Source organism: Dromiciops gliroides, chromosome 2 (genome assembly GCF_019393635.1).
Source record: "Dromiciops gliroides isolate mDroGli1 chromosome 2, mDroGli1.pri, whole genome shotgun sequence".
Classification (NCBI taxonomy): domain Eukaryota; kingdom Metazoa; phylum Chordata; class Mammalia; order Microbiotheria; family Microbiotheriidae; genus Dromiciops; species Dromiciops gliroides.
This window is the reverse complement of record NC_057862.1, coordinates 464,332,209-464,357,189: the sequence shown is the minus strand read 5'-3', so window position 1 is coordinate 464,357,189 and position 24,981 is coordinate 464,332,209. Positions and strand designations below refer to the sequence as shown.

Here is a 24,981-nt window from a genome sequence, read left to right as displayed (position 1 = left end):
TTAGAAAACTGGTATAAACAAATGTTGAGAACTATCTTTACATGTAACAGGAAAAAAATACTTTATTAATTAAAAAAAAATCACACAGCTAGCTGGTATGAAATACTTCTTTATTGACTTGAAGGTGAGGGCTCTTTCTACTTTAGAGTGAAGACCTGTGGTCAAGGCTTTCACAATAAATGAAGGAAATGTTGATGAATCCCTTATAATGTGCCAAGCATTGAGCTGAGCCCTGGAGAATATATACAAAGCTGGAATTTAAAGTCAGACTTCCCTCCTCCAGACAGCTCCTCTCCCTGCAGCAAGTTACAGCTGAGTCTGTACATGTGCAGACATTTGATTAGGTATTGGAGGGGTTTCAGGAAAGCAACATTTACACCTCTAGCTGGAGTTTCTATATTCAGGGAGGAGGGCATGTGTAGGTGTCCACCAGGCCAGCCACATGGTCACACAGTAGGTGCTTCATAAATGTTTGTGGATAGATTAATCAAACTATGTTAATAGAGAGTACAATAGCCATGCCCTGGCACACCTGAATGTCCTCCCAAAATGATTGCTATCCTATGCCTCATTTTAAAGGTTTAAAAAAAAACCTTTTAAAGTGAAGTTTAGTTGTTATTTAAAAAAATAAGTTTAAGTTTTGTTGAATAAAAATAATGTCCTTTATTATTGAATATTCAATTTATATTCATCTTTAAAAAATGTTCCCTGTGGGTATACCCTAATGAAAGGTGCCACATACTTCTGTGGTATCACACTGAATGATAGCATGAAATAGCACTGGATATGGAGTCAGAAGACCTGGGTTCGAATCCTGACTTTGCCATTATTACCTGTGGGCAAGCCACTTCCTTTCTCTGGACCTGTTTCCTCCTGTGTCAGGTGAGGAGGTTGGACTAAGGTGACCTTTAAAATCTCTTCTCACTGTAAATCTGATGATCCATAGGAAGCCCTCGGACCTCACTGCAGCCTGGGAGCACTTGGAATGGGGTTTATGGGCTAAAGAAGGTCACTTCTATGACCAACAGTAACATTCCCTTGCTGCAACTCACCTCCTTCCCATTCCTACCCCTCCCCTAGCTCTGAATGAAGAGGTGGAAATTGGTTCTGGTAAACTCATGGTGAATGCTTTCCAAGAGGGTGTCTGCATCAGGAGGCGGTTCAGGAGCACCCGAAGGGGCTGGCCGCCCACTCTGCTCAGGGGTAAAGGTGAAGGAGAAGGCGCTGGAGTACAACAGCCCATCAGCACGGACCAGACTCACTGGTACCGTAATGGGTGTGCGAAGCCACCTCCATGCACTACCAAAAGCTGCCACATCAGGTACCACACACACCAGGGACCGGGGACTCCTGGAGGCACAAGTCAGAACACAAAATTTCAGAGCTTACAAGAAACCCTATAATATGAGATAGATGAGATCCCCCAAACTGAAAAATAACCCCTTCTTGTTACAATTGGGGAAACTGAGATCCACAGAGTCAGACTCAAACTCCCAGACTCTCCCCAGCCACCTTCTGTACCTGTACATGGTCTCAGCCTCCACGTCACCAAACCACACCTTGAGGCCTGCATGGAAATTCTCACCCAGCAGCTCCAGTGTTGCTACATCACCCCCACCACTAAGCTGTGGGGCAAAACGTCTTTAGTCAGGCTAGCACCAGGAACAAGGGACCATGACCCTCCCTTCTGGGAACAGTCATGGCCATATAGTCCCCCCAGGCCGGGGGGTAGGGGCAGAGTTCCTGGGGTTGTACCCAGGTGAGTACCTCTAAGGTACTGATGAGGGGCACTGGGGTGACAGGCTCCTGGGGGCAGGCAAGGCTGGTGCTGAAGGAGAACTCCACTGACTCAGTGCCAATGATCGTCCAACACGAGCTGTCATTCAGCAGAGCTCGGTTTGCTTCCTTGGGACACGGCGAGGCCTAAGAGAAAGCACTGGAAGATGAAACAGTACCAGAGCCTGGGGTAGAGGGGAGGTGGATCCCTGTCTTTCTACTCCATCTGCTGTTCAGGGATTGATTTTAATCTAACCCACTCACCGTGTGACCAAGGGCAGCTCTTATTCCTTCTCTAGGCCACATTTCTCCCTCTGGAAGAATGAGGGATTTAGAGATCTTCTCTTTATAATATCTCCCGTGGAGATCTTTTTCCCTCCCATGGCTTCAATCACCACCTCTATGCAGACACATTTCCAGCCCTGATGGATTTTTTTTTTCAGGGCAATGAGGATTAAGTGACTTGCCCAGGGTCACACAGCTAGTAAGTATCAAGTGTCTGAGGCTGGATTTGAACTCAGGTCCTCCTGAATCCAGGGCTGGTGCTTTATCAACTGAGCCACCTAGATGCTCCGAATACTTGGTCTTATCTTTGACTCTTCCTCTTCCCTCATCCCTCACAACCTTTCAGTTTCTGATCTCTTCCAAATCTACCTCAAAAGCATCTCTCCTATTCATTCTCTCTTCTCTAATCTAATGGCCACAACCCTCATACATGCCCTCACACCCACCTGTAAGACTATTCCAATAGCTTCCTAACAGTTCTTCCCATTACCAATCTCTCCCACCTGTCATCCATCCATTGTAGCTGACAGAATAATTTTTCTGCTCTGCTCTACTTTCTTTCTTTTCTTTTCTTCTTTCCTTCCTTTCTTTTTTTTTTGGCAGGGCAATGAGGGTTAAGTGATTTGCCCAGGGTGACACAGCTAGTAAGTGTCAAGTGTCTGAGGATGGATTTGAACTCAGGTCCTCCTGAATCCAAGACCGGTGCTCTATCCACTGCGCCACCCAGATGCCCCCTTATTTGCTTCACTTGTTGAATTCCTTGTTGTTGTTCAGTCATTTTCCAGTAGTATCTGACTCTTCATCATCCCATTTGGGGTTTTCTTGGCAAAGATACTAGAATGGTTCTATTTCCTTCTCGATCTCATTGTACAGATGAGGAAACTGAGGCAAACAGGGTGAAGTGACTTGCCCAGGGTCACCTAGCTACTAAGTGTCTGAGGCCAGATCTGAACTCAGGAAGATGAGTCCTCCTGACTCCAGGCCCTTCACTCTGTGCACTGTGGCACCACCTAGCTGCCCCTCTTGGATTCCTACTCACCCTTTAAAGTATACCTTGCTTCCTGTTCTCTTTGGTGAGGAATCACTTTTGGCCTTGGATGTCATATAGCATTTTTTAAATCCTTCTTTAGTTGCTCTTCTTATGCACTTTTATATATTATAGTGACCAGAATTGTTATTCTTCTACTTGTCCTACATAAGTTTGGCATCTTTCTTAGTGTCTGTGTTCTAAGTGCACTGCACACAGTAGAGATGTACAGTAATCTCTCAGCACAAGTAAAGGTTTTCTTGATTAAATGAATGAATGCTTTCTAAGGTACTTTTATATTACACTCAATTGAACACAATGAATACATTTAAAGGCTGCTCTGTGCCAGGCATGGGCAGCTGGGTGGTGAAGTGGAGAGAGCACCAGGCTTAGGAGTCAGGAAAACTCATCATCAAAACTGGCCTTGGGGGGCAGCTAGGTGGCACAGTGGATAAAACATTGGCTCTGGATTCAGAAGGACCTGAGTTCAAATGCAACCTCAGACACTTGAGACTTACTAGCTGTGTGACCCTGGGCAAGTCACTTAATCCTCATTGCCCTGCAAAAAACAAACAAACAAAAAAACTGGCCTTGGACACTTAGTAGCTGGGTGACCCTGAGCAAAGCCCGTTTGCCTCAGTTTCCTCATCTATAAAACTGGCTGGAGAAGGGAATGGTGAGCCACTCTAGTACCTTTTCCAAGAAAACTTCAAATGAGGGGCAGCTAGGTGGCACAGTGGATAAAACACTGACCCTGAATTCAAGTAGACCTGAGTTCAAATCCTGCCTCAGACACTTGATACTTACTAGCTGTGTGACCTTGGACAAGTCATTTAACCCTCATTGCACCACCACCATCCCCCACCAAAAAAAAAAAGAAAGAAAAAAACTCCAAATGGCATCACAAAGAGTCAGATATGACTGAAATGACTGAACAACAACAAATATGGCAGGCCCTGGGCTCAATACTGGGGATCTGGAGATAAAAAAGGACACAGGCCCTGCCTGGTAGGAGCTTACACTCTACTGGGGTATGTTACATGTATCCTGATGAGCATTAGACAAAGCAGGATATTTTAAAGGCAAAGAAGAGACCTGGAGAAAGTGTTCTAGGACAATTTGAGGGGAGAAAGATTCATTTCAGCAGTGAGGCAGTGGAGTGGGGGTGGGGAGAGAATGTGATATTAAATGGAGAAGATGTGGGGCCTTTAGGAAAAGAAGGATGTCAAGGGGTGAAGATGGGGAAGGACTTGAGGATGATCCAGAGACAGGAGATGATCTGTTTGTATGCACAGAGAGCTTAGGGAACAACTAATAGTCCCTTGGCTTGGCTGAAATGTAGAATTTGTGAAGGAGAGGAAAAGGACTAAGCATGAAAAGGGAGATTGTAGCCAGACAGTGGAGGGGAGTGAATGTCAAGCTAAGGAGTTTGCATTTTACCATATGGCAATAGAGAGTCATTGAATGGTTTTGAGCAAAGATTTAAAGAAATTTGAAAAGACTACCCCATTCAAAGGATTATTTTGATAAACATGATATTTGATGAGGTTCATCCTGGAGGGGAGAGGACCTGGGTTCAAATCCCAGATCTTGTCCATGTGACCTTGAGTGCTATTTACCTCTCTAGGTCTCAGTTTCCTCAACTGTAAAAGGAGGAGGTTGGTCTAGATGCCCTTGAAGGCCTCTTCAGCTCTAAATCTCTGACACTCTGTCCTGTATTTTCGGGTCCCTCCATGATCTGCTCATCTCCCAGTCTCACCTGGAATTGCACAATCTTTTCCATGGCAAGGCACAAGTAGGTACCAGCTCCTGGTCCCCCACCTGGGAACTGGAAGGCACATTTGTGTAACTGGGAGATTGGTTCATCCACATCCAGGAGTGCACACTGTTTGGCCACTTTGCGGATGATCTGTGGGAGAAGGGGAAAGTGCCCAAGTACTCAGAGAGCACTTGATCAACTCACTTTAGGGCCAAACCTGCCCATTGAGATGCTGGGACTTCCCCCTAATCTCCCAAGGGTCCCTTTTGAGCCCCTATGATGACTGTCCCTAAACCCTGTGGTCACAGTCACCCTCCATGAGGACCAGAAAGAAGCCACCCAGGCCCAGTCTGGTTACTTTTGTCATACCATGGGGGGCAGTGTGATGCCCGTGACTGTGCAGACCAGCTGTACTAGAGAGCCATAGCGGACATAACCTTCTCGGAGAGGGAATTCTCCCCGGGAACGATGATCATCAGCTAAGGGAAAGGAAGACAGTGAGTTTAGAGACATCTGGCTTCCTCCCCATGCCCTCTTCCCCTCTCCCAGCACCACATGGGAACTTTTGGACTTTCTTGTAAGGTCAGGTAGGTCTGATGTTAGATTACAATAATATTGGACACTGATATTTCTATGGCGGTTTATGGTTTACAAAGGCCTTTGCAGATGCCATATCATTTTAGCCTCATAAAATCATAGTTGATATAGGAGTAATCCCCATTTTATAGAGGAGAAGACTAAGGCTCAGAGAGGAGAAAAGACTTCCCTAAGGTCAAACAGGTATTAAGAGACAACACGACATTTACTCTATCTTCTTTTCACCTATTCCTCCTCAGAGGTGTTTTACTTCTGACTATCCTTTCCTTTGCTCTGCACTCCCTTTTTTCACCCTTCCTTCCTTATCCTCTTCCCCTCCTATTTTCCTGCAGGGTTAAATAGATTGCTCCTCCCCATTGGGTATGAAAGCTAGCTAGTATGGGAATTTTTCCATGGCTACTCATTTATTACTTATTTTGAATTGTTTGAGTTCTTGTGGGTGGGGGATGGGAATGGAGAGGGGAAGAGAAGTTGGAACACAAAGTTTTTTAAAAATTGATGTTAAAATTTTGTTTTTACATATATTTTGGAAAACAAAATTCTATTCAATAAAGATATAAGGAAATTTTTAAAAAAAGAGAGACAACATGGTACAGTACAAAGACTGCTGGCTCTGAAATTCCATGGCCATGATTTACATTAGTAGAACCTTGGATGAGTCATTTGAAAACAATTGCTTCAATGTCTATAGTACTTTATGATTCACAGAGCACTTTCCTCACAACAAACCTGTGGTGTGGCATGACAGAAAGGGCAATGAGTTTGGAGTCAAGGGATCTGGGTTTGAATCTCAGTTCTGCCATTAATAAACTGTGTGACCTTGTTTAAGTCACTTCCTCACCTGTAAAATAAGGTGATCTCTAAGGTCCTTTCCACTTTTAATTTATTATCCTATGTAATTAAAATGTTATATATCTAAATATCTACAACTATATATCCACAACTTTATATGTATATCTATATATACACATATACAACTATCTATCTACGGCAGGTAGGTGGCACAGTGGATTGAGTGCCAGGTTGAAATCAGGAAGATTCAACTTCCTGAGTCTAAATCTAGCTTCAGACACTTTGTAGCTGTGTGATCTTGGGCAAATCACTTAACCCTGTTTGCTTCAGTTCCCTCATCTGTACTATGAACTGGAGAAGGAAATGGCAAACCATTCAAGGAAACTCCAAATGGGGTCATAGAGTTGGACATGACTGAAACTATATATATAGTTTACACATATATATCCTATAACTAAAACTAAATATATACTATATAAATATATATAAATACTATATATAATTTGTATAAATACTATATATAATAATATATAAATACTATAACTCTCTCTATATCCTGTAACTAACTCATAGTACTATATGTTCCTTTAAGGTTTACAAAATTCTATATCATAGTCCTATGAAACAAGTATTCTTGTCTCCATTTTCAGATGAGGCTATTTCTCCTTTCCGAGACCCAGCTTTCTTCATCAGTAAGATGAGGATACCCATACTTATCCTGCCAGCTCCATTCAGGGCAGACGTGAATGGAATTTGAAAGGGATTTGGTAAAGGCTATGTTGTTAGATAGGGTGTTCCAAAAGTCTTAGTGTGGTTTTTTTGTTTGTTTGTTTTTAGTGAGGCAATTGGGGTTAAGTGACTTGCCCAGGGTCACACAGCTAGTAAGTGTTAAGTGTCTGAGGCCATATTGAACTCAGGTACTCCTGACTCCAGGGCTGGTGCTCTATCCACTGCACCACCTAGCTGCCCCTGTCTTAGTGTGTTTTTTAGCTCTCAAAACAAACTGCACTAAGACTTTGGGGATATCCTGTATAAATGTAGTCTAATATAAGCACTACTGCAAGTATTTGGAGCTGGGATTCAAACCCAGTCCTGTTAACTCTAGATTCTTTTAACACTGCAGACTGCCTGGGATTGCTGCCCTCTTGGGAGACTTTGGATGGAGTAGAGAAGGGATATGGAAGAGTGCAGGTAGGGGCAGAAATTGGTGACTGAGTATGCTGGCTATAGGAATTGAGGTGTGAGAGTAATATGTGAGTGCATGTGGCTTGGAGAAGGGAAGAATGGTTCAATATTTCTCCCCAGCTTGGTTCATTTAAACAAGACCCTCAAGGCTTCCCGGATTGGGGTCAAGAGCTGACTGTGAAGATAAGACCCCAGTGGGCAAGAACTGTTAGCTACTAAGACAAAGTTCTTCTTTTTTGGGGGGGGAGGTGGGGCAGTGAGGGTTAAGTGACTTGTCCAAGGTCACACAGCTAGTAAGTATCAAGTGCCTGGGGTCAGATTTGAACTCAGGCCCTCCAGAGCTGGTGCTTTATCCACTGTGCCACCAAGCTGCCCCTAAGACAAAGTTCTGACGGTTAGAGTATAGAGTGTATTAGAAAGATTTCTGTACCTGAAATCAGGAGTACTGGGTTCAAATTCAGGCTCCACAACTTAGCTTTGTGAGCATATGCAAATCACTCAATATCTCTGAGCCTCCCCTGTAAAATGGGGCAACAATTTGTTTCATTCCCCACCTCACAAAGTTGTGAGCAAAGTGCTTTAAAAAGATAAAATCACTATGGAAAGTTGGTTCATATGATTATAAGTGTCTGCATCTCCCCTCCCCCAAGCAAAAGTGAACTGGACGACCTCATTCCCCTCTAAATTTCCCCCTTCCAATTAAGGATGGCTTGAGAGAGGCATTGGAGGTATCAGGGTGAAGAGGCCTTGGCCAGGAGTCGGTACACCCCTAGCTCTGCCACTGAGCTATGCTACTCTAAGCTAACTCACTTCTCTGATTCTCCTGTGTAAAATGGGCTGCTGGCCTGTGGGATCCCCTGCTGGCTCTGATTTTATGCTTGATTCAGTGATTCAGCAAGAGGTTTGGGCCATGATCTTCAGCTTGGGGTTGGAACATGGGCTCAATACCCAGCTGGTTCCAGGCACTTGCTTCAGAGGAAAACTCAAGTCCCTTGGTTGTGGATGACAAGACTACAGATCCCTGAGCTTTGCCCCCGGGGGAGAAGGTAGCAATACAGATGGCTCAACTTGGTCTCATTTCCAAGACCCTGGAGGGCACTGAGTATTATAACTGACCCACCAAGCAAACACAGGAGAGCTGACTGTGGGGGAAACACTCCTCTTTTGGGGGGCTATTTGAACATGAATGGTAGACTGAGGTGTGGAAAGAGTTGAACCCAGGTGCAGTACCGAGATGCAGGGTGAAGGCTGCCCATTGTCGGGCACTGGCGATAAATGCACCACCCTCCACAGATAGGTATCGGGTAGAGACAGTCTGTGATCGAAGACGGTTGAAGAGGGACACCTTGGATCCCGAGGAGATGCATACTGTGAGGGAAGGGGCTGGTCAATGCTACCCGCTCAGACTTGGCTCCTCTCCCTCTCCATTACCCCTCATCATGGAAGGAGACCCTTATTTACAAGACCTTTCATTATCTCCTGACTCCTACTTTACCAACATCCCCTTAGTATTCAGGTGATAGGAGGAGGCCTGAAAATGGGATTTCATTGGCACAGGGACCTACTAGGTGAGGAAACCTTCTTTTCTAAGGCAGGCCAGGACCTTCGCTGAAACTGAATAGTTTTACCTAGTTGCCTCAACCCCTGAGAGGTGAGTAACTTGCTCAGAACAATGCTTTTAGTATGTATCTAGCAGGGAAGGGGGGAGGACTTGAGCAGCCTCCTGGGTCAGCTCTCTATAAACTACAGCTTCTGCCTTTCTTTAGAGCTCAGGTAAATATGATCCAGCTCAGAGAATGTGGGAAACTCAAGACTTAGAATCGGGTAGAGCTGGGTTCAAATCCTGACTCTGCTACTCACTATGTGGGTAATTTTGAGCAAATCTCTTGACCTCTCTGGGCCCCAGTTTTATCTTGGAATCTTCTCTCAGCTACTGTGGTCTTACATCTTACTTCTAGAAAGTAAGAGTAATCTGCCTTTCAGCTTCCAGTCCTCTTTATTCTTTCCATTCTCAGAGCCCAAATATCAGGTAAGACTTGGTTCTTCCATTGTCTAATTGTGAGTCTCATCGCTGCAGCCTGGGAACCAAGCGCTCACTTGCTCTCTCTGGCCATGCCCCCATACAGGGTTGGACTCAATGGCTCTTCCAACTGTGACATTTTATCTCTGAGGATCCCTTCCAACTCTGAAGTTTTAGGACTCCGTGATTCCCTAGGTCCCACTCCCTCATGTTAGGCCGCACCCTTCCCTTCACCCCCAACTCGGGTTTCTTTCTCCCCTTTCCTAAGCCGCAGCCCGCCTCCTCTGGCGCAGGTTTATCCCCCAGCTCACGGTCTGTGTTCTTCAGGGACTGCTTCTTCTGAGATGGCTTGGAGATGACCTTGATGAGCCGACTGTGGAAGGTACCCAGCTCTTGGCCTCCTCGCAACACCAGCCTTAACACCAACCGGAAGTGCTTTCTCTTGTCCGAGTCCGAGATATATAGAGCTTTGGCGCAGCCGAATTCCTAGCCAGCCATCAAAGTGAGCAGCTTTGCCTTTGTCCTGGGGCCAGCAGGCTCAGTGAAGCCTTTGCTACCCAGTTGAGGATGGCACCCAACTCAAGCTCTCCCAGTCCCTCTGGTCCCCTTGGACTGCCCAGGTAGGTCCCCTTCCTCCATAAGCCCACACCAGTCCCTCCCACCCAGCTGTGGACACTCCCTGCCCAAGGTCATGGTCTGGACAGTGGAGTTTCCAACAGTGGAGAGGTGGGGATCTGTCCGCTCAGCTTTCCCCTCCTCACTCTAGAGTCGGGCTGCTCCTCAAAGTTCAGCTTCTGCGTCTCCGCGGAACCGCCGTCCAACCCCATGTAACCGCAGACCGTGCACCCCGCCTCCCCAGTCTCGTTGGCTAGAATACAGCGCAGGTGACGGATGAGACCAGGTTGGAATGCACCATACAGTGGACTCTAGTACAGTGGACTCAAGGGGGAGCTGTGGGGCTGTGCCCTCACCCTCTTGATCCCGGCTGACCCCACTAATGGATCAGGGAGAAGCTGTGCAATCAATCAGTCGCCCTTTCCCAACTCACCTTGCCCCTGTTCTGGCTTCAGCCTCCAGCCTGGGCCCGTGAGATAGACACAGGGCGGCGGACAGAAGAACCTACAACGAGAGGCTGTTGTCACCTGTGGGCCGACGGAAAGACCGGCTGAAAGGGATGGGCAAGTGCTTGTATACGTCCCAAATCTGCCTCAAGCCCTAAGAAGGAATCTTAGAAATAATTTAGCCAGGGATGAAGTGGAAAGAGCCCAGGACTTGGGAGTCAAAAGAAATGGGTTTGGATCCTAGCTCTGAAACTTACTAGCTCTGTGACCTTATCAAGTCACTTCTCTCCGAAACCTCAGAGAGGTTTGCAAATTATCAACTATATAAATGGGAGGGGTTTTTTCTATCTTTCTTTATTTTTTATTGCTACCCAATAAAGTTCATAATACCTATGACGACTTAGCTACAAGAAATGGAAGAAAAATGTTTGATCAGAAACGGAAGTGGGGCCATGGTGTTTGGAAAAGAAAGAATTCCCACCTGGAGCACTGCCTTAGTACTCCTGAAATATTTGAAAGACAGACAGGGAGACCTCAAAGATAGATCCCCTTAAAGAGGATTTATGGAAGAACTGAGACAAGAGTCCCAGAATGAGAAGAGGAAGACAAGTTGCCACTTGTATGTATCAAGAGATACAAATTAAAACCCCTTCATCTGACATTAAAGGCTCTCCACAATCTGAAGGCATTCTAACTTTCCAGCATCATGGCTTATTTCTATCCTCCATGCATTGTAGATTCCAATCAAAATGGAAGTCTTTGCTTCCCAAATATATCTCATCTTCTCTCCACCCTTCCCCCCATGTCATATGCCTCAATGCCTCCTTCCCCCACTTCATTTGTTATTCTTCGGAATAATATAACCTTTAAAGTCCAGCTGAAATTATCAGCTCCTCTTGTAAGGACCTGGAGGGCAGGTACTGGTTTCCTTTTTTTTTTTTTTTTGCAGGCAATGGGGGTTAAGTGACTTGCCCAGGGTCACACAGCTAGTAAGTGTCAAGTGTCTGAGGCCAGATTTGAACTCAGGTACTCCCGAATCCAGGGTCCGTGCTTTAACCACTGGGCCATCTAGCTGCCCCTGGTTTCCTTTTTATGATGGTATTTTCAGCACTGAGGTCAGGGACTGACATAGGGTATGATCTCCAGAAACATTCCTAGAATTGTATTGAATCAAAGCCTTCTTCGATTCCAAGGGGAATAAATACCTTCCCACACAGTCCTTGCATGACTTTTATTTTGTTCCTCTTGGTTACATTCATGTAACCATGTTAATCATTTTTTATGTGTTTGCCTTAGTGCCCCTACTAGCATTAGGAGGGGAAAAATGCTATCTTACGTAAACTGGGCATCTACTCTGGGGCCTGTGCTCTGTACAAGAGTAGAGGTTTAATACAAGTTTGTTGAATGAATTAACTCCTTTAGTTGAAAGTTGAAGAAACTGAGGGGAAGCTAGATGGCGCAGTGGATAGAGCACCAACCCTGGAGTCAGGAGGACCTGAGTTCAAATCTAGCCTCAGACACTTAACACTTACTGGCTGTGTGACCCTGGGCAAGTCACTTAACCCCAATTGCCTCACTAAAAAAAAAAAAAGAAAAGAAGAAACTGAGAAATTCCTTGCCCAAGTCATAGAGTTGGTAGATGTTTTAGGTACAGCCTGGGGGTGCTGTAGGATACAGTTAGAATGGGAGGGGGAAAGATCTTGGCTTTGTGGTTCTTCAGCTTTCTGACCACCCTCTCCTACCTCTTCTCACTCCCATAGGATTTCTGGGCCACTTTGGCATGTAGAATCCTCACAGTCTGTTCGGACTGCATCTGTAGACATCTTCGCACCCCATCTCTCAGGAGAGCTGATGGCTCTGAGGGTGACCTAGGATGAGAAAGAGAGGGGGAAGAAGGGCAAAGAGGAGGAGATGATGGACGAGGAGAAAGCAGCTTTTAAGTCAGTAGCAAGGACCCATGAGAAACCTGGATATGTCTCGAAGTTTCAGCCTGGGTAACCAGAGGTGGGCATGAAGGAGGAGCTGGGGCATCACCACAGGCTGCGGTCTAAATAGTTGGGCTGCTTAGTTTTGAATGGGGCCTTCACAGAGCCTCAACACTGGTCCTTACTTTGTGCGACCACCCAGGCTCCCCCCAGCTGGTGTGGCTCAGTGCCAGGCCAGGCCAGCTCAGAGGAAGCAGGACCTACACAATAGCTGCTCTTGTGCTCAAATGTCAGCTGCCCTCCACCCTGACTCTACCCGCTGCTATTCTTGAGGGCAGAGAGAGCACATCCAGGGGAGAAGGGGGCGAGTAAGGGTGTTGGGTGGTCAGTAAATGACTGTGAAAATGGTTCAATCAGCCTATACTTCTTTCCCTGTCTCCCCTTCCTCTGCCCCCAGGTGTCGTCCTCTAGCACAGAGTCCAGACATTCAGTGGAGAATCATCCCATAGCACGAAGTCCTGAATTGTGGGCATTGGAGTTTTGCACCTCTCCCTTGTTAGATTACAAGGAACCCACAGCCAGATGCTCCTACATCCTGTGAAGAGGGCCTGGAAACTTCAAGCCCAATCCCTCCCAATACATTTCCCTCCTGGGTTCTAGGAATGCCAAGGTTCTGTGGCTTAGTGGGCACAGGAGTAGACGCCTGATGGATGCCAGGGTCCTAATAGGAAGAATCCAGAAAAAAAAGGGATAGGGTCCTGAATCCCACCCATACCCGACTGGTTTCCAGACAGAATGCCGTGCATATTCCACACTTGCTCCCACTTTCACACAGATTTTGTTGTTGTGTGAAGAGGTTCAGGGAGCATCACCTACAGCCATTCTGCTGGAACTCGTGTAATATGTAGGTTGAAGTGGGGCTGGGGGGAGAACGAAGAAAAATGGGACAGTTCTTCGAATTCAGCCCAGATGACTCAGTTGTATCAGGTCACGGAGTAGGTGAGCCTACTCATTCTGTCTCCTCTAGAAGAACCCGTATATGGGAACTTAGAGGTCTCCAGGGGTACGACTGGTTATACGAGGTTTGGCAGTCCAGGGGAGGCTGGGAGGACATTGACACTCTTCTCCCCGCGCCTCCGGCTCTCCCCAAACCCCAAGCGCTTAGCACAATGCCTAGCACATAGTAGGTGCTCAATAAAGGATTATTGACTGAATGGCGCCTGTGATCGCATTCCAGGTCTTCCGGGCAGGATCTAGCCCTCAGAAATCTAGCGCTCCCGCTGCCTGTCCAGCCCCCCTCAGGAGCAGTCCAGAGGAGAGGAATGTGATGTTGGAATCCTCTTGCATTCCAAGAAACCTGCTATCCTCTCCTCCCTCCGCAGTAGAGCTGGACTGTGTGTCGGCAGAGGAGTTTCAGCGCGACTTGGTTTCTTTATGTGGAGATCGTAGCGAGGCCTTCTCCCGACCCCCACCCCCACCCCCCCGCTCCCCGCCCCTCACACAAACAGGAGCACACACTCCACCGGCCCCGCCCCTCAGCTGGCCTGTGATATTCGCCCCCCCCCCCCCGCCCTAGAGGGGCGGGGGGCTCTTTCGCATTTCGGTAGGAGGGGTCGACTGCTCCCCTAGCCCCCGAGTTAAATGCGACCGCCGCTGCTACTCCCTTCATCGTCGATCCAAGGCAAGTAGCCCGCTTGCTTTCCTACCTGTTCCAGCAGGACAAGGGACTTGGACAGTCTGTTTCTTCTTGTCTCTGATCCTCGGAGCTCTCTAGCCTACCCAGGTGAGTGAGGGGTCCTGGGGGTAGCGGAGGGTCTGCACAGAAATCACAAGTCTTTTCATTTAGAGAAACACTCCATGGAGTTACTCGTGGACTCTAATATAGGGTGCCCCCCCGAAAACCCTGGCGCTTTGATGATTTCCTTATATGATAAAGGGGTTGCCTCCTTTATCTTGGGGGAGATAGTCTTCCTTGATCTTTTCCCATAATTCTGGGGCCATTGCCCAATGGTGCTCATTCCAGATCTTACTGAGGCACCCTCAATGATATGAGCCCCTTATCTCAAGGTCCCCATAGTTCGTCAGCTCGGGGCTGTAAGTCCTCCAAGTCCCAGGAACCAAATAGATCTTACTCTTTCTCTAATGAACCATGTGACCCTCACAGTCCGCCCTTCTAAAGAGAATCCCTAAATTCTTCCCTGAACCTACAGGATTCCTTCAATTGGTTACTGGCCAGAGGGAACCCCAATTTTTCTCCTAAACCCAGAGATCTCTCATACATGTCACCCACATCAGTCTCAATTACCCTTAATACCCAACCTCCACAGGCAAGTACCTCTTTTGAATGATTGATTGTAGGGGAAAGAGAACTGGACTGGGCAGAGCAGTGTCAGGAGATCTGGGTTCTAGTCCGGTCTCTGCCCCCCAAATTGGTGTTACCTAGTCACTTTCCTTCTCTGAACTTCAGTTTCCCCCTCTATAAAATAAAGGGATTGGACTAGACAGTTTCCAAGGTCCCTCCCAGCTTTGATATTCTATAATTCTTAAAGCCATAGGATAGGTAGAGGCCAGATGTCAGGACAGGGCATCATGGTTCCATGGTAGAGCAGGAATTATTGGCTTGTGGAGAGAATACATAGGGATCTTGGGATGACCCATGAGATTAAAGTGGTTCCCATGTGGGTCCCTTGACTTTTTGTGGAAGTCTTGGTTGGAATGGGGAGAGGGTGAAAGGGACTGAATCACAGACCCTTAGAATGTTAGTGCTAGAAAGGATCTTAGGACAGGGACTTCTGCAGCTGGGTGACTCAAAGTCCAGCCCCCTAATTTTACAGAAAGGGAGACTGAGACTTAGAGAGAAGGGACTTGTCCAAGCTCATACAGCAATTAGTAGATCTCCTGACTTCCAGTCCAAGGGGTCCTTCTACTGGATTAAATTTAACTTTCAAGAAAAAGAGTCGAGATGTGAGAAGGGAAGAGGAAAGGATGACTGCTCTCAGAGATCCAGCCCAGCACTCCCCAGGGATGCTGTTGTCTTTTCCCGGCCAACGGAGGAGCTAGCTTCTCCTGGCACTCCTCCACCTCCTGCAGCTCACACATCTGGATTTAATACGATTGCACGTGACTCCCTCAACATGACCATAAGGGCCCCATTGAGGACAGGTTGGCCAGCCACTGTTTGGGGGCTTTTTTTTTTTTTAATCCCTGAAGGGTCTAGTACCCTTAGTAGGTCGGCTCTGGAAGCCTGGCTAAAAATAGCTCCATTCAGAAAGGCCCTCACTAGGGCCAGGAAAAGCTGGGTGGAACAGTTGAAAGGAGAGGGGCAGGGCCTGAGCCAGCCCTTTTCAGAAAGGGGGAGGGAAGGGAGGGAGGGAAAGGAGGGAAAAAAGGGAGAGAGGGAAGGAGGGAGACAGAGAGGGAGACAGAGAGAGAGAGAGAGAGAGAGAGAGAGAGAGAGAGAGAGAGAGAGAGAGAGAGAGAGAGAGAGAGAGAGAGAGGAAGGAATGAAAGAAAGAAGGAAAGAAGGAAGAAAGAGAAAAGAAGACTCGGAAAAGTTGGGCCACCGAGTACACTCTGGCTGGCTTGGAACCTTCACCTCAGCTCCGAATGGGGGCTGCTCAGCTGGGCAATAGTTTCGCATAGAGATAGGTTGAACAAAGCTTCCCAATTCCAAATTGCGAGTAGACTCAAGTGCAGAAAGGTCTGGGGACCTAAATCCTTGTCTTGGCGCTTACAATTATTGGTTTCATGACCTTGAACAAGTAACTTTTTTTCTCTGGGCCTCAGTTTCCTCTCCCGTAAAAGAGCGATTTCTTTCTGGCTCTGACATTTTAGGTTCAAAGGTGAAGACTCCAAGTCCAGGCGGAGGAGTGCCCTGGGGGGACTGGGGTCTTTCAATTGCTTGTGTGTGGTGGGGGACAGGTTCTCTCACCCGTTCCTCCCGGGGGATCCATGGCAGCACTCCCGGAGCCCAAGGCCTACGAACCCCGGTTACTTGCAATTCTGAGCTCTCACAGTCCTCGCTCTCTCCCCGTCTGGCCCCCCAGCACTGCGCTAGGCCCCCGCCCCCTCCTGCCTTGCTATATCCATTCTGGGGGCCTTATCTTCAAGGCCTCGGGTCTGCTCCCCGCCCAGACCCACCTCCCCGCCTCCTCCCCTCATGTTTGCTCTAGGCTCTGGCACCTGCTCTGCAGCTGCTGGCTTCCCACGCTGGCTGCTAGGAGCCGGTTGGGGCCGCCGCTGTTTGACGGGAGTGGAGTCCCTTGGATAGAGCCGGAGGTTGGGGGTGAGGAGGCGGGAACAGCCGGCGAAGAAGCACGGCAGGTCGTCTGCAATCGGCCTCTGCAGGGGGTTTTCCCAGCTCTCTAGGAGCGAGACGTCTAGCAACAGCGCTTAGGCCTACGTTTGTCTTGGCTGCCCCATTCCCCCATCTCCTTCTCTCCCGAGGGCGCGGTCCTCCCTTGTGGTCTGAGGTTCTCGGACCTTTTTTTTGGGGGGGGGGGCGGCTGGCAGTAGGCGGGAAGTCGCACAAAGAAATGCCTTGTCAGCCTCGTACTTGGTGGGAGCGGGGTGGGGTGGGGTAGGGTGTGTGGTTCTAAGGGGGGGAGGCGGGGGAGAAAGGGAGGCTAGCCTTGCACTGCAGGTAATCGCTTTCAGCTACACCCAGAGGAGAGAATGGGAAGTGCAAGGAAGCAGGGCGCGGGTACTTCAGGGTCTTGGAATGACAATTTATTTTCCTGGCCTTTTTTTCCCCTAGGTTACGTCTCGGCTCCTTTTGCGAACGCCCTTTGCAAGCACCATGAGGCTACCTCCTTATGCACTGTTGCTTATCCTTTTTCTGGTTTCCCTGAACGCTGAACCGCAAGCAGTTACAGGTTAGTTGAGGATGCTGCTTGACCATGGTCAGCGGGGTTAGGGGTGGGAACGGGAAGGGAGTCGAAATGGAAAGCCAATGATTCATTCAAACAATTATTTATTAAGATCCTGCTGTGTGCAGAGTCCGGGGCTAGACTTCAGGAATCTATGAAGTTAGGATAAGACCCAGGATTCCTCCTTTGTATCAGGTTGGGCCATTCGCCTGCTTCCTGTATTCCCCACCCCAGTAGAGGGTGGAGCTCACAGCTCCTGTAGTCATCTTCTTTGGGAAAGCCACTCGTCAACCCCGCCCCCTCCCCCCACCCCCTTCCCTTCCTCTTCAGCAGACTCGCAGTGCAGGACAGGACCCCTCGACTTGGTATTCCTGATCGACAGCTCCCGTAGTGTGCGCCCCTTCGAATTTGAGACAATGCGTCGTTTCTTGGTGAACATTATTCGGGGTCTAGACATTGGACCCAATGCCACCCGCGTTGGCGTGATCCAGTACTCAAGTCAGGTGCAGAACGTCTTCCCACTGGGAGCCTTCTTCCGAAGAGAGGACATGGAACGTGCCATTCATGCCATCGTCCCCCTGGCACAGGGCACCATGACGGGCCTGGCTATCCAGTATGCCATGAATGTAGCCTTCAGCGTCGCTGAGGGTGCTCGCCCTTCGCAGGCCCAGGTGCCTCGTGTCGCTGTTATAGTGACTGATGGGCGGCCGCAGGACCGGGTGGCCGAAGTGGCTGCCCAGGCAAGGAATCGGGGTATCGAGATCTACGCAGTGGGAGTGCAGCGCGCTGATGTGGGCTCCCTGCGCGCTATGGCATCGCCTCCGCTGGATGAGCATGTTTTCCTCGTCGAGTCCTTCGACCTTATACAACAGTTCGGCTTCCATTTTCAAGGTCGATTGTGCGGTGAGCAAGGGCTAGGCCTCGAAAGGAAGATGACCTCTCTCTTGGGAACTCAGCCCGGGTCTAGCCACACCCAATCTTCCAAGGTCCCGCCCACAGCTTCCTCCGCTTTAAGCCACATCTGTCAGTACTCGGGGCCTTCGCACGAGTTTAGTTTATCTTCATCCCATCCATTTACTGGCTCCTCCCCTCTTAGCCTGGTCTGACGTGCACCTTTAGGTTAACTGGTAGCCTCCCTTCCCTGCTTAAGTCCTTCCTCTCACGTTGCCAGAAAGTGCATGCTGTATTGGCTCTAACACAGATCTTTTGGGTCTGCGGGCCTTGCTTTACCTTAGACCAGACTATGCATGCATGCCTCACTCCCGCTATCAGCATACAGGATTTGCCCCTTACAGCTCTGGGGCCTTCTGCAATGGGGTTCATTCGGTCTACCAGCTCTGCCTCATCTTATGCAATTTTCTCTCCAGTCCTCACTTTCTTCTCACCGCGTGTGAGTGAGGTGGGCTGGGCCAGCTCAGAGAGCAGCTAGAAGTCACAACAGACCCCTTCCTCCCCGCCCCCGTGGCTTTGTGTCTCCAGGAGCAGACCTGTGCGCAGATGGAACTCACGGCTGCCAGCACCTGTGCATCAGCACACCGGGCTCCTTCCACTGTGCCTGCAACCCGGGCTACCGTCTGGCCCCGAATAACAAGAGCTGTTCCGGTGAGCCGCTTCCTCTAAGGAACAGTCAAATGCCACCATGACCTGATCAATTCCATTTAATTCGACTTTTATTAAGATCCTTCTATGTGCTGCCGATTTAAAGATGAAAAACACCAGTCGCAGCCCTTTAAGAGTTTGCAGCTTAGTAGGTGAATGTGACATGAACACAAATGCACGTGAAACTAGAGAGAAAGATTAAGCTTGCTTAAACACCACCAGAAGTAGCTAGGTAGGTCAATGGATAGAGAGCTGGGTCTGGAGTCAGGAAGGAAGACCCGAGTTTAAATCTAGCCTCAGATACCTAGTAGCTGGGCAAGTCACTTAACCCTGCTTGCCTCTGTTTCTTCATCTATAAATGAGCTGGAGAAGGAAATGCCAAAGCATTCCAGTATCTTTGCCAAAAGAACTCCAAAGGCATCAAGAAGAATCTGATAGATTGAACAACAACAAATACCACCTTTCTCAGGCAGCCCCAGGACACAGAAACAACACTAGGCACAGGGAGTCAGGAGAGTGATGTTCTATTTCTGGATCAGTTGCTTCCCATCTTTGATCTGTAATTTCTTCTAAAATTAAAGGACTGGACAAAGAGTCATTACCTCATCCTCTATGGTCCTTTTGAGCTGTAACAGTCTATAATCTTGTGACATTCCCTTGCTCAGAAATACTCAACTGAAATGCCCCTGGCTGGTTTTTTTCATTGGGCCTCACTGTATATTCCCCATCTTTTAATATTATATGGGTTTACAAAGGCACTTTCCTCACAACTACCCAGTGAGGAGGTTAATGCAAATAATTACCTTCACTTAACAGGTGAGAAAATTGAGGTTCAAAATGGGGAGTGCTTCAACTTGCTTTTCTGGCTCCCCAGGCCAGTACATGCTTCAATCTGCCTGTGGTTCCTTAGTTTAATCTAATTTCAATGTGGAAATTCCCTCCATGAATTCAAGTCTGTGTTTGAATCACAACATATGGGTTTAGAGAGTCACCTGAGGCACTGAAGTTGAATTATTTACCAGTGGTCTAGCAGCTAGTATAGTATATGTTAAAGGCAGAACTCAATGCAGGTTTAATGACTTCATTCATAACCATTAGGTTAGATGCCTAGTGCCTATGTCCTACAATTATACACACATAAATGTATATATATATAGTCATTCACTGTTTTTCTGATTGTGTATTTTTCTCCCCATTAGTAAGCTTTCAGAAGACGGGATGCATGTTTTAAACTAGGATCCCTAACAAGGCATATAAAACAGGCTCTTAGCAAATAACTTGTCTGCAGACCTAGTCAGGAGCGTGCAAGAGAGGGCCTACGAACAATTAAATTCAAAACATATTAAGCCCCACTTTGTGGATGGTCCCACTAAGCTTAAACCTGGATATAGGGAATGTAACCCCAAGCCCAAATAATGACATATGGGATTATCTCCCTATTAATGGAAATCAATACCCTGCAAAAGATAAGGAAGGCTTATAGGAGGTATGAGATGTGTATAATTGTCATACAAGGTAATATTAACTCGTGTTTCTGCATCATTTTAAGATTTGCAAAGCATTTTTCCCTATCCCGCTGAGAGGTAGTGCAAATATAATTAGTATTTTATAGATTAAGAATACACAGTTAAGTTAGAAAGTGTCAAGGCTAGGTTTTGAACCTAGGTCTTTTGAACTTTCAGGTTATCACTTTTCAAATCACCATTAAAATGGAGATCCCAAGTGTTCTAGGAATTAGGGGGAGGTTCGGGAGAGGGATCAAGGAAAATTGTGGATTTTATTAGGCAGACCTCTCTCTTTTCTCATAGCCATTGATCAGTGTGCAGAAGGAACCCACGGCTGCGAGCACCTCTGTATCAAATCCGACGGCTCGTACACCTGCGGCTGTCGAAAGGGGTATGCCCTCCACCGAGATCAGAGACGCTGCACAGGTGAGTAAGAAGCTAGGCTCCCATGGCCCCAGCAGCCCCTGAGCTGCTGTGTGTCGCGAGGCTGAATGGCCTTCCCGGTGTCCCTTCCTGCCAGTAATTGATCACTGCAGCTTCGGAAATCACAGCTGCCAGCACGAATGTGTCAGCTTCCCGGAGGGGCCCCGCTGCCGTTGCCGACAAGGTTTTGACTTGCAGCCAGATGGCAGGCACTGTCAGGGTAAGGAGGGTGGCACTAGCGTAAGGGCATGAGAGAATGGAAGGTGGCGGGGAGAATTGTGGGCGGGAGGAGGAAAGAGAAGCTATCCCGGGATAATGTGTGTGTGAAAAAAAAGAACCTGCATGGAGAAAAAGGGGAGGAGGGGGATCCCATGGAGTCCAGGTCCGAGAGCAGCCATTGCCCCACTGATGGGGGCTGGTATCTCTTTCAGCCCGAGATTACTGCAATGGAGTGGACCACGGTTGTGAATTTCAATGCGTGAGTTCTGGCAGTTCTTACCGCTGCATTTGCCCCGAGGGCCGGCAGCTCCAGGCTGATGGGAAGAGCTGTGGCAGTGAGTTAATGGGGGTGCGGGAAGCGAACTTCACACATAGACAATTGGAGACTCTTTGGGCCCTGACGCTCTCTCTACAAGGCTCCCTCTGGCACCCTCCCGACCTGTCCCACGATCCGCTTCTTTTCCCACAGGGTGCCGGGCGGGCCACGTCGATCTGGTTCTGGTGATCGACGGCTCCAAGAGCGTCCGACCGCAGAACTTCGAGCTGGTGAAGCGTTTCGTGAATCAGATCGTGGACTTCCTGGACGTGTCCCCCGAGGGGACACGCGTGGGGCTGGTGCAATACTCGAGCCGCGTGCGCACCGAGTTTCCTCTGGGCCGCTACGGGACAGCGGACGAAGTGAAGCAGGCGGTCCTGGCCGTCGAATATATGGAGAAAGGCACCATGACCGGGCTGGCGCTGCGCCACCTGGTGGAGCACAGCTTCTCCGAGGCGCAGGGAGCTCGGTCCAGAGCCCAGAATGTGCCCCGCGTCGGCCTCGTCTTTACCGATGGCCGCTCCCAGGATGACATCTCAGTGTGGGCCGCGCGGGCCAAGAAGGAGGGTAGGACCACGGAGGAGGGGCGGGGGGATTCGGGGCTCCTGACATGGATACCCGGAAGAACAGGGAATCGATTCCTAGTGAAAAGAGCACTGGAGTCTGAGGATTCCAGTTTTGACCGTTACCACCCGTGTGACCTCGGACAAGTCACCTCCCCTCTCCAGGCCTCAGTTTCGTCGTGCATAAAACGAGGGGCTTGTACTAAAAGATCTCCCAGCTCCAAATTCCGTGACCTTCTGGGTACCACCCTCAGGGAAGGGGTGTATACATCCTGGGGATGCCCCCTGTCCCTAAGAAGAGGGGCAGGAGCTCTCTTCTTCGGGGTGTTGGATGCGGGGGTGCCTCCTGGTTCTGATCCCAAGTGTTCCCGGTCCTCAGGCATCATCATGTACGCAGTGGGGGTAGGCAAGGCTGTGGAAGAGGAGCTGAGGGAGATCGCCTCGGACCCCCCAGAGCAACACGTCTCCTATTCGCCTGACTTCAGCACTATGACGCACATGCTGGAGAACCTGAAAGTCAACATTTGTCCTGGTGAGAACAGTCTTCCGAAGGAAGAAGAGCAGCCAGTGTCCGCCCAGTTAGCGCTGCCAGTCTCCCTCCTCTCCTCCCTCTGGTGCAGTGGGAAACGCATTAGACCATGGATCGAGCCCTAGCCCTGCCCCGACTCGCGCTGATACCTTAGGCAAAGCCACAGTGTCCGAGCCTCAGTTTACTTTTCTGTAAAAACGAAGGGGAGTGGGGGTGTACTTGATATTGGTGTAATGTAGCAAGGGGCCTGGGTTTGGAGTCCTGAGATCTGAGTCAGAATCCCTGTTTCGCTACCCATTATCTGTGTGAGATTGGGTAAGTCACTTCAATCAATGAGCAAACATTTAGTAAACGCTTGCTATGTGCCTGGCACCGTGCTCCACCTTCACCGGGTTCAGTTTTCCCCTCTGTAAAATGAAGGGGTTGGATTTAGATGCTCTCGAAGGGCCTTTGTGTTTATTCTAAATCTCCTCAGCCCTGAGCTAGATGAAGTAGGATTTGGGGAGAGGAGTCTGGGAGAGCTAGTTATCTTTACGTGGGCCCAGGGTCTCCTGTTCTTACTACGGCTCCAACCACAGAAAGTCCTGATAATTTGGCTTCTCTATGCCTTGGTTGCAGAGGAGGGGAAAGGGGCCACTGAGCTTCGCAGCCCGTGCGACTGCGAGAGTCTCGTGGAGTTTCAAAGCAGCGCTCTGACAGCACTGGGCAATTTGGAGCAGAAACATATCCTGTAAAGTTCTGGACGGGGACCGGGGGCGGGGTCTGGTGAGGCCCGGGAGGAATTCCAGGATCCCGAGGAAGGCTCAGGCCCGGGCTAAGGGTCTGGGGCCGGGAAGGGAAACAAAGGTTAGAGAGTTTCCTTAATGACACCACTGACCCAGCTGACGGCTAGATTGGAGGACCTGGAGAATCAGCTGGCCAACCAGAAGTGAGGGTCGGCAGCAGCTCGGACCCGGGCCGGCTTGTACCTCTCTTCTGTCCGTTCCCGCCCATCCTGGGGACTTAGCCCACTTGTGCGGGCGGCCGCCGCAAATGGGCGATCGTGCTAGTAAAGCACTGGAGGCCTGTGTAGCTCCCGCACACTTAAGCGGGACTCGGGCTCGCGGAGAGCTGTGCAGGCTCCACCTGCAAAAAGCTTGCGTTGGCCGCACTTTCGGCGTCGGGACTCCGACATCAGTGCCCCGTGGCCGAGCCCAAGCCCTAACATTCACTGTGTATTTATGTGATTGTTTTTTTCTATTTTTTAAAAAATAAAAACTTGATCTCTACTCCAGTTGTGTCGGTCCACTGTCCAGCCCCGCTGTTAGACCGCTAGAAAGCAGGCGGGCTGAGCAGCACTTCCACCCCCCACCGTCACCCAGCACCTCAACTATAGTGGAAAGTGTAGAATAGTCCCCGCCTCTGGGCCAGACAGAGCTGCTAGGCGCCGGGACGTCTCCCGGAGAGAAAGGCGCATTGTGCGGGGGGCAGGCTGGCGGGGCAGGGTTTCCCAGCGTTTTGTTTATTCAATCGAAAACAGATGACTCCTTATGAGTTGGGCTGGGGCTGGGGGGAGAGACCTGTTGCAGGAGAGAGGCAAACGGGAAAGGGAAGTTTCTCTCAGTGACCCCTTAGGGAGCCTGTAGACACGGCCGAGCTGTTAAGATACCCGACTGAAACCCATTAAAGTTTTTTCCACTGCAGGTTACCGCTCAGAACAGAGGTTTGATTGTGTGAGAGGATACCGAGTCATAGACAAAGAACACTGGGTCTGGAATCTCGGTTCGAATTTAGGGTGCCCCATTTGGTAGCTGTGACAATCCACTCTCTCGGCCTCAGTTTCACCCTCTGCAAAACTAGAGAGCTGGGTGCTTTCTGGTTTTAGATGCTATGATCTCTCGCCTGGGAGTAGTTCTATTCTCCTTAGCCACAACTAACCTCTGGTCTGAGCATCCTAACTGTCCTAGGGTCTGGTGGTCTTCAATGTTGTCTACACTGCTCTGGAGATTAGTCTATGACCAGCTGAAAGCACGTGACTTGTGTTGCACAAGGACCTTTAGCAAACATGGTCCCCCTTTTGCTCTCCCCGCCCCACCCCCAGCCATTTCTCTTCCTGACAGAGGACTGAAATTCATACTTTTTAACTTCCCTGGGCTCAGTGTAGACATGGATCAAATCTAGCAGAGAACGCTGGTTTTATGGCTGGATCACAGAGGTCTCACATCCAGGCTCCAAATACTATGACGTGACTGAAGCTACCCTCGGCCTCAAGGCCCGAGGCAGTTTGCGGTCCCTTGTCCAGCCGCTGCATTCGGGGATCAATGTTAGGCTTGATAAGGATCAAGTGATTTATTTGCCGCCCCCTCGACTGAAGTTGCAAGCATCTTCCATGGCCACGAGGTGGCGATGAACTGCTGTTTGGTCACTCTCAGGCCAGGCCACCAAGACAACCCCTCCCTGCTCAGGGGAGAAAGGGATGCTGATTATTTTGGCAAAGGAAAAGGGAGAAGGAAACTGCTCTAGGCTCTGAGACCCACACACCAGGATCTTCTT

At 49.1% G+C, this 24,981-nt stretch overlaps 2 protein-coding genes across 2 annotated transcripts; one reads left to right on the top strand and one right to left on the bottom strand.

The window, feature by feature from the left end:
- Positions 1-750: 750 nt before the first annotated feature.
- Positions 751-16,380, bottom strand: RBPJL (recombination signal binding protein for immunoglobulin kappa J region like). Its single transcript, XM_043980984.1, is given in 13 exon segments — positions 751-1,350; positions 1,522-1,625; positions 1,768-1,923; positions 4,848-4,997; positions 5,217-5,326; positions 8,652-8,789; positions 9,753-9,927; positions 10,203-10,309; positions 10,490-10,560; positions 12,245-12,370; positions 14,134-14,248; positions 14,251-14,280; positions 16,359-16,380. Coding segments are annotated over 13 exon segments (1,578 nt in total). The 3' UTR covers positions 751-1,076.
- On the top strand, positions 14,087-23,650 carry LOC122741689 (matrilin-4-like). Its single transcript, XM_043985397.1, has 11 exons — positions 14,087-14,210; positions 17,184-17,301; positions 17,626-18,198; positions 18,775-18,897; positions 20,703-20,825; positions 20,920-21,042; positions 21,254-21,376; positions 21,511-21,924; positions 22,300-22,452; positions 23,068-23,172; positions 23,323-23,650. The coding sequence occupies exons 2-11, from the start codon at positions 17,226-17,228 to the stop codon at positions 23,379-23,381; spliced, it is 1,872 nt and encodes a 623-aa protein (XP_043841332.1). The 5' UTR covers positions 14,087-14,210; positions 17,184-17,225; the 3' UTR covers positions 23,382-23,650.
- Positions 23,651-24,981: the final 1,331 nt, after the last annotated feature.